The 15,153-nt window shown below is 57.7% G+C and overlaps 1 protein-coding gene across 1 annotated transcript in view; it reads right to left on the minus strand.

The window, feature by feature from the left end:
* Positions 1–15,153, minus strand: part of Chchd6 (coiled-coil-helix-coiled-coil-helix domain containing 6) — a 178,728-nt gene that overhangs the window by 7,874 nt on the left and 155,701 nt on the right. Inside the window, exon 6 of the mRNA XM_046466950.2 lies at positions 13,506–13,576. Within this exon, the coding sequence (XP_046322906.1) occupies positions 13,506–13,576 (71 nt within the window). The remainder of the gene's footprint in view (positions 1–13,505; positions 13,577–15,153) is intronic.

The raw sequence follows: 15,153 nt of genomic DNA on the forward strand, positions 1-15,153 counted from the left end.
GAGTGACGACTGGGTACAACTTTTCACAGTGTCCCTTATCATGACAAGGACTTCACTTTAAAGTCTTGTTGGCACTGGTCCCAGGGATTGGACCCAGGGGTGCTTCACCCCTGAGCCCCGTCCCCAGCCCTTTTTACGTTTTATTTAGAGACAGGGTCTCGCTGAGCTGCTCAGGGCCTTGCTAAGTGGCCGAGGCTGGCCTCCACCTGGCGATCCTCCGGCCTCAGCCTCCCCAGCTGCTGGGATGACAGGCGAGCGCCATTGCGCCCAACAAGATTTTGTTATAGAAAGGGCAGGAGGGTCTGAAAGGGACAGAGGCACAGAGGAGAAGTGTCACCTCTGAGACACACTGACGCCCTTCTTTGTGCCAATGCTGCCAAACTGGTTATCGTATATTCAAAACTGAGGGTGAAAGCACTTTCAAAGCCACTATGAGTGTAGCTCAAGACAGGACAGGTGACCTGGGCTCACGAGGGAACCCTAGAGCCACGTGACAAGCAAGGTACATGCTCTTTGCAAATTCCCAGACCTGACTCTGTGTTGAGTTGTCGATGGGCCTTTATTATTTATTGGTTGATTTATATGCAGGGCTGAGGAGGGACCCAGGGCCACCAAGCCCGGCCCTACAGGGGCGTCCTAAGAAAGGGACCAACTGTGCTTCCTGAAACCTCCTTGTTGAGAATCGACGTGGCATCTCCTCAGTCCCCTTTTCTAACCCCAGATCCACGTTTCCGATCCACAGTTAGGAATCCGCTCTGTTTGGAGGCAGGAGGGAATTCTCCTGACCCAAGGGGGAAATGTGACCATGAAGCAGGGTGACAGCGCAGAGCTCCCGGGCCCAGCCTCCAGGGGAGCCTGACAAGGCGCTCTGTGACAGTGACACAGTGCCCGTCTGTCAGGACTAATGACCCCAGAGGCGACTGTCATTAGCCAATCCACTAATTAGGGGCCTGTTTGTACAGCTAATGGGGACGGGAGTCACTGTGGGCTTAAGTGACACTCCCAGGCACAGTGACAGTGTCATCAGAGGGGACTCTGGAAGGCGATTCACAGACCCCCACGAAATCCAAGGGGCCCCTGAAGCCAGGGTCATCTTGACAACGCAGGGGCGGGCACTGGACTCCTTGAGGAAACTTCTAGAAGGGGCGTCCTGCCTTGGGCCCCAGGGACCTGTGTGTGTGCCGGGTGGCATCTCGGCGCTCCCCCGGGAGAACAGCCCAGGCCATGCTGAAACTCATCTGGGGACAGGCTGGCCTCAGACTTGGGACCCTCGTGCCTTCTGAGCGGCTGGGAGTACACGTGTGGCCACCAGGCCCCGCGGCCATCGTGGACTCCTGTGGTCTTCGCCCTGCAGCGTCCAGACCTTGACCATTAAGGAGGACAGTCCCAGATCCCCCCAGAATGGGGTCCAGAGACACAGGAGCGTGGTCAGGTGGGCAGTGGGCCCTGGGCTGTGGCCCTCAGCTTTATTTGAACTTTCTGCCAAAGGCCGATCAGAGCCACCAAGGCCACTCAGGACGGCTCCCTTCCCTCCTCCCTGGGCCTGAAGACCTAAGTGATGAGGGACTGTCCTTGTCACCGTTGGGAGGCGCTTGAACAAGAGCTGAACCCATATCTGGGGGGTTCAGGCAGATGTGGGATTTCACCTGCGCCTGTGGGATCTCGGGGAGTGACTCTTCCTAAAGGCTGTCACCTCTGGGACACAATTTAATGTGTCACCTAAACTTCCAGAGCCCTCCCCAGGCGCCTGGCAGTGGGAAGAAGCTGGGGTTGGGGCATAGCCCCTGCTGGACAAGTCCAGGGGAGTGAGCGGCCCTCTGGGGTGTGCGAGGTGGCCTCGGGGACAGAGCCCAGCTGCACGGGGACAGAGGAGGGACGAGGCCCTGCTGTCTAGGATATGGGCACGTCCTCCTGACCACAGCCCAGGGGCTGCTCCCCAGGCGTCACCCAGGGCAGGAGCCCCCCACAAGGGCCAGTCCCTTTTGGTGCCAGTGCCAAAGAGCTCCTCAGACAGGGGACCCACCCGGGCTCTCTGGAGGGTAGGAGCAGGGGCCACAGTCACGTCTGTCACCTGCGCTGGGTCTGTTGGGCAAAAGGAGCAGAGACTTCCAGGCGCCCCCTGTCCCCACCTGACGAGCAGGTCCACATCTGTGGCCTGGGGTGGGCACAGGGCTGCCGGCTGTAGGAAGGCAGGTGCCCGTGAGGGACAGGTCACTGCCCACCCGCAGGCTGGGGGACAGTCTCCCAGGGCCTCCAGCTGCTCTCCAGACCCAAGGCCCGGAGGACGCTCTCTGCGCGCTGACCCTGGGAGGAGCCAGGTGGGGGCTCCTCAGTGCGGCAGATCTCCTCTGTCCCCAGAGGCCACTCAAGGCAATCCAGAGGCCGGGTGACATTCAGTCGCCCTCCCCAGGGGGACTTCCCAGGGAAGTGATTAATTTGTTGGCGGGACACAAGCACTTTGGCAGCGGATCTGGGGCTCGGCGCAGTTGCTGGAGACAATGTTGGTTCCGGGCCTCCTGGGATCTAGAAGGATCTAGAAAGTTCTAGAAGGTTCTAGATGGTTCCGGGTGATTCTATGAGCGGCCACCGACCCAGAGGGTGAAACAGCGGCTCACTCGGCTTCCTCCTCGTGAAGATGGGGTCCTGGCCCGGCCCACCCAGGCGGGGTCAGCTCCAGGAGAGGTGACAAGGCTCGCCCTTCCTTCAGTGGACAGTCTGTCCTCGCCCCTCTTTTCCAGGGGGGTCAATGGAAGCCCACGAGCTGGGATCTTCGTGGGAATCCCAGGGACGCAGATCCTCCTGGGGTTCACTTGGAGTGGCACGCAGGGCCAGGGGCATCGAGAAGAGGGCGTGTCTGGGGCACGTCCACCTGACCTGGTCCTGTGGGTGGGCACCTGAGGCCCGAGTCTTTCCTGTTTTCATTTTGATTTTTTGTCCCAGGGATTGAACTTGGGGGCCCTGGGCCACGGAGCCCCATCCCCAGCCCTTTCTATATTGTATTTAGAGACAGGGTCTCGCTGAGCTGCTTAGGGCCTGGCTAAGCGGCTGAGGCTGGCCTCCACCTGGCGATCCTCCTGCCTCAGCCTCCCGAGCCCCTGGGAGGACAGGCGTGGGCCCTGAGCCATCAGCCTCATGAGATCAGAGACCGGCTGATGAGGCTGGCAGTCGGTGCTACAGAGTCACCGAGGGTCCAGAACGGAAGTGAAAGGTGCATTTAGAATCTCCTTCCACGTGCGGAACCCCAACTGCACCCCAGGGAGAGGACCGTGGCCGGGAAGGTAGCGGAACTGTGGAAAAACAAGTCTCAGAACCTCCCTGCCGGTTAGAAAAAGAAGAAAGATTGGCCTGTAATAACGTCTAATCCGCAGAAGCTAATCTCAATGTAACACTCAGAGCAAAACAAAAGTGTCACAAAGCAAAAGAGCCCCAGCTCTCGCCTTTGGGGACGCTGGCTTTATTCCCAAAGTGAGTCCATTAATAGAGTTGGGAATGAAATGCCATTTCGTCTTTGTTGAGGGACGGGATTAACAAATTGTCGTCTCTAAGCTCCGTTTTTTGAGTCATGGATCTCTGAGCACTGAGAACGCACCAGGCTGAGGCCAGAGTGGCCCGGGGAGGCTGTGTGACGGCTGCCACCATTGGAACCCACTCACCTGGGCCTTGGCTAAAGGGCATGACCTGGGCCCTGGGGAGACCCGCAGCCCTAAACTGGGCCTGCCACCTCCAACGGCTCTCAGATGGCCTCCTCAGCCCCTCCACTCAGGTGCTGGTGGCCCCCAGCGTTGGTGGGGACAGTGGACAACCCTCAGGCTCATCTCCTGGGCCTTGGTCAGGAAGCCCCTACACGACCCCCCCACTCCTGTTTTTGGTACTGAGATTTGAACTCAGGGACATGTGACCCCTGAGCCCCGTCCCCAGCCCTTTTAAGATTTTATTTAGAGACAGGGTCTCACTGAGCTGTTCATGGCCTCGCTAAGTGGCTGAGGCTGGCCTCCACCTTGCGATCCTCCTGCCTCAGCCTCCTGAGTTGCTGGGATTGTGGGCCACGGTACCTGACTGGCCCACCGTCATTTATAAAGCAGGAAGTAAGGTCATGCCGCAAACGTAGTCCAGGCTCTCCACGACTGCCTGCTGGGGACAGGGGCCCGGGTGTCACTGCAGGGGTTACTGGAGCGAGTCACTAGGTGGAGAGGCCTCTCTGTTCCCCACTACGGCAACTCTTCCTGGGAGAAACACAGAGGCCACTGCCTGCCACCCAGGAGGGGCAGGGACAAAATGCCAAATGTGGGGGCAGAGGAAGTGGCACTTATGTGGTTGGTGACACTGCGAGGGAGGAGGGCCAATGACACCACACTTGGGGCCAGAGAAACGCAGTCGCTTCCCCTGAACATCTCCACGGCATGACGCAGGCTCTGTGGCTTCCTTTAGTAACAACATCATCATCTCTCACGGCCCGTCAGGAAGTTCTGCTCTAGATCTGCCTTAAGTTGTTATAGCTGCACTTCAAGGCTCCAGCCTTCACCCCGGCACATCCAACAGCACTTCCTCTTGGGAGCTTTGGGTCAACCTGACGGCAGAACACGGAGTGCTCGAAGTTCCCCGTCTCAAGGTGTCCCTGGTGACGTGGGGGACAGGAGGCCAGCTGGGCCCTAAGGAAGGCCACATGCTGGCCCTGGAGCGTCCCACCCACACGCCAGCACCCAGGTGCTGCTCTTGTGCCCCAAGGTCCTCAGAATGCCGTAGGGACCCCAGGCTCAGCTGTGCTGGCCTCACCTGGAGTCGCACTCATGGGTGTCGCAGCCGGTCAAACGTGCAGGTGAGATCCCTTTGGAGCAGGACACGGCGGCCCGAGGACATTCTGACCCACAGAGTTCGTGGCATTAAGGGGTTCACCAGGGACCCGCCTCACACACAGGCTTTTTCTTTTGGTACCAGGGACTGAGCTCAGGGGTGCTGAGCCACCGAGCCACCTGCCCAGCCTTTTCTGGTATTTATTTTAGAGCCAGGGTCTAGCTAAGTGGCTGAGGCTGGCCTCCACCTTGCGATCCTCCTGCCTCAGCCTCCCAAGTCGCTGGGATGACAGGCGTGGGCCACTGGCTGGCTCTCATACGTACATTTCCATGCAGATAAAGCTACAGTTGTCCCCTGGACCCTTTTCCTACTCCTGGTCTGCCCAGAGGCCAGCATGTGTCCCTGTTGGCAGGGGCCTTGGGACTTTCCCTTGCTCCCGTCTCTCACTAACCTGCGAGTTCCTGAGTCAGGAGCCCTCCCGTTTATTGAGTACTTACTAAGTGCTGGGCATTGCCTTGCGACATCTTCTGCATGAGCCCTGCTGCGTGCTGTGCCACAGGAGGCCCCAACAGCCCAGGGGTGGGTCCCTGCCCTGACTCCCGCACTTGGTGCCCATCTGTCACGGCCGGGTCCTGGGATGCAGAGATAAGTAGGGGATAGCAGTGGCCTCTGGATGGGGCCATCGGTCAGCAGCAAAGATGCTTGGGTTGGAGTTTGGAAAGTGAGCCTCATCTGGAAGGGAAGGAGGGAGATCGCTCTGGAAAGAACCAGGAGGTGCGAAGGTGGAGGCTGCACGGGCCTCTCTTCTGCAGTCAGGGCTAACGGCGAGAGGCCCAGAGCGGACACCGTCATTGTCAGGACGCACCTGGCCCGGGGACCAGGGAGGTGGCCGCTTCCCCTGGATCTTGGGAGCCTAGAGCCAAGGAGGAGGCCGGAGGCCATGCCCAGGACCCCTGCAAGGCTGCAGGGGACAGCTATGGGGATACAGGACGGAGCAGAGGCCCGGAGCAGAGGCCTGCAGCTGGCCTCGTCATCCCACCCACACGCCCACCTGTGCCGGTCACTGGCTCCCCCTGGGTCTTCTAGGTACCCCTCGGCCAGCAGTCCTATGGGTGCAGCCTGCAGGGACCTGCAGCTCAGAGGGTCCCCTGCCCCACACACGATGGGCTACAGGCTAAGGAAAACAACCAGGTTGTGCAGAGACAGCACTGAGTGACTCAGCCTGCAGCACTGAACGACATAACCACTCAGCCTCCAGCACCAAGCGACTCAGCCACTCAGCCTCCAGCACTGAGCGACTTGGCTACCCAGATTTCAGCACTCAGTGACTCAGCCACTAGGCCTCTAGCACTAAGCAACTCAGACTGCAGCACTGAGCAACTCAGCCTACAGCACTGAGCAACTTGGCTATCTAGCCTCCATCACTGAATGACTCGGCCTCCAGCAATGAGCGACTTAGCCAGTCAACCTCCAGCACTGAGTGACTCAGCTATCCAGCCTCCAGCACTGAGTGACTCAGCCACTCGGCCTGCAGCACTGAGCAACCTCAGCCACTAGGCCTCCAGCACTGAGCGACTCAGCCACTCAGCCTCCAACACCGAGTGACTCAGCCACTCAGCCATTCACCCCCCCAGTACTGAGAGACTCAGCTACTCAGCCTCCAGCACTGAGCGACTTGGCTATCCAGCCTCTAGCACTAAGTAACTCGGCTATCCAGCCTCCAGCACAGAGCGACTTGGCCACCCAGACTCCAGCACTGAGCAACTCAGCCACTAGGCCTTCAGCACTGAGCAACTCAGTCACCCAGCCTGCAGCACTGAGCGACTCAGCCTCCAGCACTGAGCAACTTGGCCACCCAGACTCCAGCACTGAGCAACTCAGCCACTTGGCCTTCAGCACTGAGCAACTCAGCCACTAGGCCTTCAGCACTGAGCAACTCAGTCACTCAGTCTGCAGCACTGAGCGACTCAGCCTCTAGCACTGAGTGACTCGGCCACCCAGATTCCAGCACTGAGCAACTCAGCCACTCGGCCTACAGCACTGAGCGACTCAGCCTGCAGCACTGAGCAACTCAAGTCACTCAGCTGATCTGCAAGAAGCTCAATCCTTGCCCTGGACATTTCTGAGGGAGATACAGATCTTGGCAGGGTGCAGAAGGACAAGCTTGGACGCATACAGACCCACGCCCAGCGCAGCCTGCCACTCCCACGGCGGATCATGGAATCTTTGATCCTGACTGAAGAAGGCACCACCCTGGTCCCTATTTCCCAGACCAGGACAAGTTTACTTTGTTTGACAGTTTACAAGTCAGCAAGTTTACTTTGGTTCTCACATCTGGGCCGCAGGGATGGTGCTGGATCTGCCCTGGGAGTTTCTTGTGCGCATGGAAACAGGTATCCTGAAACCGCCCCGCGTCACAGTGCTGCCAACTGCTTCTTCTAGAAATGTCTCCACTGAATTCTGTCTGGTCAAATAAATGCATTAAGTGGGTTCTGACTGGTTAGCTTCTCAAAGAGCTGGTCCGTCAGTTCAAACCTCAGAGTTATTTTTTTCTTTTTTGGTCCCGGGGATTGAACCCAGGGGTGCTGACCCACTGAGCCCCGTCCCCAGCCCTATTTTCTATTTTATTTAGGGACAGGGTCTCTCTGAGTTGCTCAGGGCCTCCCTAAGTTTATTCCTCAGCAGTTTGGAATAGAAATGTCTTTCCAAAGGTTATCTGAGGTTAACTAAACAGAGAAGTGAGAGAGAGGAGCATCTCTGAATGTTATCTGGATCAAAGAATGTTTAGAAGGCCGTTCCATTTGGGCCTCAAATAGACGCCTATTGTTTTCATGGGCTTCAGCCATCAGCTCACTAAGGTAGATGCAGACTGGGAGGCTCCGGGGTGTGTCAGCAGTTTTTAGTCTCTCAGGTGGGTCCAGACAGGGCTGCCACCATTTTTGCAGAAAGCCTGTCCTCCCAGAAGGGTGGAGGATCAGGAAGAGTCTGGCCTCTACATCCACACTTATCAGAGCTCTTTGGATCAAAGTCCTTGGAGCTTGGTGACTCAGCCTCAGGAAGCAGTTAATGACCTTCTTCCTTCACCCAATTGTTCCCAGCTCTTTGAGGGCTGGCTCTCCGTGGGGCTGGAGGGCTCCGACAAGATTCCTGACAGGGAGAAGCCGAGGCTCTCAATGAATCCCACAGGAAGAGGGCTGATGGCTGTCATGAAAAATAGACAGGACATGAGAAATGCAGGATGTCCCCCTGGGTCTCGATCTCTTCCTTCAGGAGAATGGGAGCCATGTGGCCTGCTGTGCTGCTGGAGGCGGACGGTGTGCTCCTGGACAGACAGACTTGGGTATTCGTGTCCAGTTCCCTGATGCGATTCTGCCCAAACAGGAGGCCCCCATGGTGACAGGCAGCTTGTGCAACACCGGGCTGGGTCCAGGCCTTGGTAAAACTTGGGGACCCAAGAAAAGGCAGGAGATGCTCCTGGGCCAGCCGCACCCCAGCTGCTAAAAGGAACAGTTCAGCTGACTCTGCTTGGGTACTGGTTGCTCTGTCTTGAGTGGCCCTTTGACTTCTTGGAGAAGTCCAATTGTTCCTCAAGAACTCAGTGAGGATCTCTGCTTCCAAGCTTGGGGAAGACCTATGTCCTCCCCTGGAAGTGCGGAGAAGTTAGGTTGGGGAAGAAAATAAAACATCAGCAGCCTGGCGCAGAGGCGCACGCCTGGCACCCCAGTGGCTCGGGAGGCTGAGGCAGGAGGATCGCAAGGTGGAGGCCAGCCTCAGCCAAAGTGAGGCCCTAAGCAACTCAGGGAGACCCTGTCTCTCAATAAAATACAAAACAGGGCTGGGGACGGGGCTCAGGGGTTGAGTGTCCCTGAGTTCAATCCTGGTACCCCCCAAATACCAAAAAAAAAAAACCAAACAACTACTTATAGCATCTAAGGGCCAAGTGCTAGGACCTGAAGGCCAAGATCATGAAGCGAGGGAGTCCTAGCAAGGGAGTGGTCATTCTTACAGCCGTTTTTTATATTTTATTTAGAGACAGGGTCTCGCTGAGTTGCTGAGGCTGGCCTCCAACTTGCCATCCTCCTGTCTCAGCCTCCTGAGCTGTGTTTTCTCTTTTTTAAACACTGGATCTCCTCTAGGCAAGAGGCCAGGAAGTCATCTAAAAGACCAGGGGAAGGCCAAATGGAACTTTCAAGAGGCTCAGTGGGCTGCGGGAATGAAAATCGTGGTTTAGAGCTCACCAAGAGAGAGAAGTCGTGGAAGGTCACACCCTAGGGCAAGCCACGGTCAGCTGGGTCCCTGACGGGAGCACAGTGACCTACCTTTATCCAGGAAGCCACCAAGAACAGGGAAGGGGAATGTCACCAGGGCCTGTGTACCTCCTCCGTACCGTGCCTGGCATTCGTCAGGAATCACCAGGCACACGAAGATGGGGCACAGGGCGAGTGGGGCAGAAAGGGCCCAGAAACGGACCCCGAGATGACTTAAATAACTGAGATTAAAACGCTCAGGAAAATGGACAGCAAAAAGCAGGATTTCACCAGAGACTGGGAAACTTGGAACAGAAAATGTAAGAAAAGCAATGGAACGTCTATAATGGGGGGAAAGAAAAGAAAGACCTTCAAATAACTGAAATTTGGAGCACGATAAATAGGATTAAGGCAACGTTTTACCATCAAGAGGGGACCAGGGGCTGCAAGATCAATACAAGTGTGGGCCATGGCACGGGGATCTTTATAAAAGAAAGAGAGAGAGAGAGAGAGAGAGAGAGAGAGAGAGAGAGAGAGAGAGAGAGAGAGAGAGAGAGAGACACTAATACATGAAACTAGAATCCCAGAGAGAGGGAAAGAGAACACAGGGCAGGCATTATCTGAAGAGATAATGGCTGAGAAATTTCTAGAACTGACGAAACTCCAAGGCTTGAACCCCAAAAAGGGAAGGAGAGAGGATCTATATTGCTGGTGTCCCCAGAGAAGGTCAGGAACCCAGGATGAGGCTGGTGACATCTTTAAACACCTGAAAGAAATGACTGCTCCAGCCTTCGATGATGAAGGGGAGTAAAGATGTTTCTAGACGATTAAAAACAGAATTTCCAGCAAAGCCACCCTGAGAGAAGCCGTTGGTGGGGTGGGATTCGATCTTGGGAACAGGAAGCTGATAGATGAGTAAAGACAGGAAATGCAAATGTGACGGAGTGGCTTTGCTGGTGGACACAGAGTGCTGCACCTGGTGACAGATCACAGAGCAGGTGGGCCAAGGCAGGACAAAGCCGGGTTCTAGAAAGTTCCCAGGAATCGACAGCATTTTCTCTAATCACAGCAGGTGCAACTGGAGATCAGTCACCCAAAAGGGTACTAGAACATTGCCAAGAAATCAGAATGAAAATCAGAACATTTCTGAGTTGATGATGACCAAGATATCATTTCAAAACTGTCCTGTGGGCCCGAGGCCATGTCCTTTCACTTCTTTGGATAACGTGAATCACCTGCCCCAGGGCCTTTGCACAGCCTGAAACTTACTAAATACGTTTCCTCCTCTCTTCTGGCCAACTTCTGAATTGCAGGTGTTACTCTGTCCAGAGTTCGGGTTCCTCTGAGGGGTCTCTTTTTTTCTTTTTGAACTCAGGGCACACTGAACCCGTGCTCTACCTCTGAGCGATGTTCACCACCTTTTTAAACTGTATTTTGCTTTATTTTGAGACAAGGTCTTGCGAAGTCGCTTAGGCTGGCTTTGAACCTGGGCTCCTCTGCCTCATTCTCCCGAGTCCCTGGGATGACAGGCGTGTGCCTGGAGTGGTATGTGCCTTTTTATTGGTTCTCTGTGGTCACACATGACATGGGGATTGACGTCGACTGTTTAACTCACACTTTTTTCCTTCCCAGGGCTCATGACGATAATCAATAGTGGTTCAGGAAATGGCTTGTTGTGCAATTCATTTCCAAACACTGTTCCCCGAGTGCTCTGCGCTTCTGCTGGTGGGGACCGGAGGAGTCGTATTCATTATCGTGTCCCCAGGGCCTAGCATGGTGTGTGGCAAACAGCAGGCGCTCTATGTGTGTGTGTGTGTGAGTTGATGAATGAAAACACGGACACACAGTTTACCAGCGGAGTAACCGCTCGGTTGACTCAAAGCTGCTAAAAGATGCTCCACTGTCTTGGAAGAGAGCTGCCTGTGTCACCGCTGCCAGTAGTTGGCGTTTCTTTCTGTGACATTTACAATCATCTGCTGATCCAAGAACCCGCCCAGAGACTCCCCTGGATATTTAAGGGAAACAGTGTCTGACTGTGCGCTGCTCCCTGATGGCTCTTTGGGAAAAGGCAGAGTATTCTGGAAACTCGACTTATGTATCCAATCTGTTCACACCAGGTGAGTCCTGAGAAAGCCATTCGGAGGACAGCCACCATGGGTGACGGTGTGGGAGCCTCTGGGGCTGATGAGGTGGCGCATGCCCGGGGGGCACCTGCTTCTCAGTTCCGAAGCCGAGAGCAAGTCGCTGGCAGAGAGAGGCAGGGTATGGGCCTGCTCCCTGGGCACGGGTGGCACCTTCCCTCTGTCTCCACAGGATGGAGGGACACAGGGAGCTCTCTGGGTCCCCTTATAAGGACACAAATCCCATTGCGAGGGCTCCACCTCAAAACCTCCTCACGTGGCCAAAGCCCCATTCCTGATACTGTCACCCTGGGGATCAGGTTCTTGGGGTCCACAGTCAGCGGTCACCACCGGCTGAGGATGTCCTGTCCGTTGTTAGGGGAGGAAGCGGTGGCCCGCAGAAGTGGAGTGACTCACCCAGGATCATAGACCCTGTGAGTGGAGGGCTGAGTCCGAGCCAGGTCTGTGTGACTCCAGGCGGCTCCCAGTGTCCCCTGCTGTAGAAAGGGCCTTCAGGGGGCAGAGCTGACATAGACACAGGAAGAACATGGCTCTGGAGCGGTCGGAGCAAAATGGGACCCCAGCTCCAGTACAGCACCAGCTGTGTCAGCTTTCTGTCACTGTGACAAAGTGCCCGAGGAAATCTACTTAAAAAGAAGAAAGGTTTCTTTGGTTCGCGGTTTCAGAGGTTTTAGTCCATGGCCGACGGGTCTGTTATTGGGCCCTGAGGCAGCCCAGCCTGTCACGGAGGGGCTTGTGACAGAGGCTCAGTTCCTTCATGGCCGAGGGAAAGCAGAGAATCAGGGTGGGGACAGGGTGGGGACAGGGTGCCCTTGGAAGGCCCGTCCCCAGTGACTTGACTTCCTCCTGCTGGATCCTAACTCCCAGAGGTCCCACCACCTGCCAGCACTGCCTGGGGCTGGAAGCCATCCTTCGACATGTGGGCCCTTGGGGACATGAAGACCTAGGCTACAGCACCTCTGTGACAGTGACCAAGTGAGGCGGGTGTCCGGCCTCTCCAGCCGCAGCCTCAACTCTTCATGGAGCAGGTGACCACCAGCAGGTGACCGGCCAGAACAGGGGCCTCACGGGGCTCAGTAAATGGCCCCTCAGCTTCCCTCTGGGTGACAGCACCTTGTCCCCACCCTGCCTGCAGAGGGGAGGAGGGGACTGCCTGTGATGACACAGGGCGATTCCCCAGCGGCGCCTGCTCTGCTCCAGGCTGCCTGGCGGCCACTTTGGGCCCCATGTCCCCTTTGATGTGGCTGCCCCTCCCCCATCTGTACCCAGGCCCAGCCTGACATGGAGGAGGGACCCTTCCCAACAGGCCCGCTGCCCCCGACAGTGGTGCCCGCAGGAGGGTGGCACACAGCCGGCCCGGCCCTCCGTCCCTGGGTCCCGCGTTCTCCAAGCCCCTCTCCTCGTCCCCGTGCCCTGCTGAGCCGGGCCTCGGCCTGGTCCTGGCTGGGACACAGAATCCCGGACAACTGTTCCCTGTCCCCAAACCTGTCCTCATGCCACCTCGCTTCAAGTGTCTCCTGCTCAGGAACAAGTCCTGGGGCTCTTTCCTGTCCTCTCCTGTACCCTGGGGTCTGTCTGGTGACGTCACGGTCCTCACAGTCCTTCCTCCTGGCTCCCCTCAGGGCTCTCCGCAGGGATGGAACCCAGGGACCCCGATCTCTGAGCCCCGTCCCCAGCCCTTTTTAGATTTTATTGAGAGACAGGGTCTCGCTGAGTGGCTTAGGACCTTGCCTTTGCCGAGGCTGGCCTCCACCTTGCGATCCTCCTGCCTCAGCCTCCCCAGCTGCAGAGACGTCAGGCGTGCGCACGGTGCCCGACTCTGCGTCATTGTCACAAGTTTGCTCACCCTGGGGAGGGAGAGGCGCTGGCAGCAGCCTCAGCTCCCTGGGAGTTCAGTGTGGCCCGTCCTGCGTGTCACCAAGCCAGAGGTGCCTTACGGGAATCAGGAGTGAAGGAGTTGACTTTGGGGACATGAGAAAAATCCCAGGGCTTCCTCCACCGGCGGAGGGGCAGGAGAGCCTGGCAGCGTCCCTGCCTGAGCCCCTGGCCTCTCGCCGCTCTGTGCCCCGCGAGCCCACACCAACGGCGCCAGCTGTCAGACAGGGGTCGGGTCTGCGTCCCCCCACCGTCACCTGCCAAGAGCGGGAAGGACTGACAGCAGATGTGGCCAACGACTGATGACCAATGGCTGCGGGGGTCCAGGGGACAGTGCGGGACAGATGGCTGCCTGTGATCAGAGAAAAGGGAGGCCAGGCCGGAGGCGCCAGGCGTCAGGCCACCCGAGGGACGCACGACGCAGGCCGGGTCCCAGAGAAGCAGCTCTCACCTGATGGCGCTCTCCGCCTTGGTCGCGGCCTCGTGGAACTGCTGCGACGACAGCTTGTACATCTCGGCGTTCTGGAAGACAAGGACAGGCCTGCTCAGTGACACTCCAGTCCCCGGGCTCCCGTGCCGACCCGGGACAAGAGGGCGCTGCGTCACAGCATCAAAGCTGAAGGGTGACTAGGCCACAGCTCGGGCTCCAGTGCTCACCGCTGCCTTGGAACATTCTAGAATACAGAGGCTGCAGGAGCCTCTCGTCAGGGTGGCCCCCCTCGGCCCATGAGCCCAACCTGCTGCCACCTGCTCTGGTAAAGAAAGCCCTCCTGGCACCCGGCCACGTGCATGTCTGTGTGTGCCCTCGACGGCTGCTCCCGAGGCAGGCCGAGGAGTCTGGCAGAGGCCGTGCGGCGCCCAAACCTGGGACCTTCACTATCTTCTCATGTGTCCCCAAGCCCCGTCCCCAGCCCTTTTTATTTCTTATTTAGAGACAGGGTCTCGCTGAGTGGCTGAGGGCCTTGCTCAGTGGCTGAGGCTGGCCTCCACCTTGCCATCCTCCTGCCTCAGCCTCCTGAGCCACTGGGATGTGGGCCACCCTGCCTGGTATATTCACTGTGGCTTTTTAAAAAAGTTTTAGTCGTAAATGGACACGATGCCTTTATTTCATTTATTTATATGGTGCTGAGGATGGAACTCAGTGCCCCATGTGCGCCAGGCAAGCGCTCTGCCACTGAGCCCCAGCCCCAGCCCCAGCTTCACTATCTTTAAGGAGCAGACGCGTGGGCAGCAGAGGCCAGGCCGTGACGCTGGCTCCCACAGGAAGCAGGCTCCAGAATGCAGCCCTGCAGCCGGGCCAGGCCAGGCGGGCCTGTGGGGAGGGCAGGGAGTGGCCACAGCGGCCACCTCTCCCCAGGGCGGGTGATGAAGGCCACAGCCATGCCACACGGGGTCAGGCTGAGGCCAGACCCTTGGCAGTCCTGGGCCTCCGGTCAGGGGCAGGAGGCCTGTGAGGGCCCAGGGACAGCCATCCTCAGACAGCGAGAGGCAAGGGGCCACAGTAGCAGCCACGCAGGGACCCGGGGGCCATAGGTGGGTGGTGGGCCTTGCCCAGGTTCCCTGGGCGAGGAGGGCGGGTCTGGGCGGGAACCAGACGCTCTGGGGACTGTCCCACTGCAGCCCGGGAGGTCCATGGGGAGGGGGGCCCCTGAGGACAGGCCCTGGGTGGGGACTAGGGAGGCCACTTGGATGCAGGTCTGTGGGATTCCAAGGGGCCCCGAGCCAGGGCTTCTGGGAATCAGGTTCAAACCCAGAGACTGATCTTGCCTCAGCCAACCCTGGGTGTCCTCGGCAGAGGTGAGGACAGAGAGGAGCCACATATATTATCTTTGGGTACCAGGGATTGAACCCAGGGGCCCTCGAGCCCTGAGCCCTGTCCCCAGCCCATTATATATTTTATTTAGAGACAGGGTCTCCCTAAGCTGCTTAGGGCCTCACTAAGTGGCTGAGGCTGGCCTCCACCTTGCGATCCTCCTGCCTCAGCCTCCTGAGCTGTTGGGATGACAGGCGTGGGCCCCCCCAGACCCACATTTTAACCTTCACTCAGGACGTGCTGCCTGTGGTCTTGGGATAAGCCCCTGAATTCCTCTGAGCCTTGT

This window comes from Marmota monax, unplaced genomic scaffold (genome assembly GCF_021218885.2).
Source record: "Marmota monax isolate L192 unplaced genomic scaffold, Marmota_monax_Labrador192_F-V1.1 WCK01_AAM20220418_F8-fsc00249, whole genome shotgun sequence".
NCBI classification, from domain to species: domain Eukaryota; kingdom Metazoa; phylum Chordata; class Mammalia; order Rodentia; family Sciuridae; genus Marmota; species Marmota monax.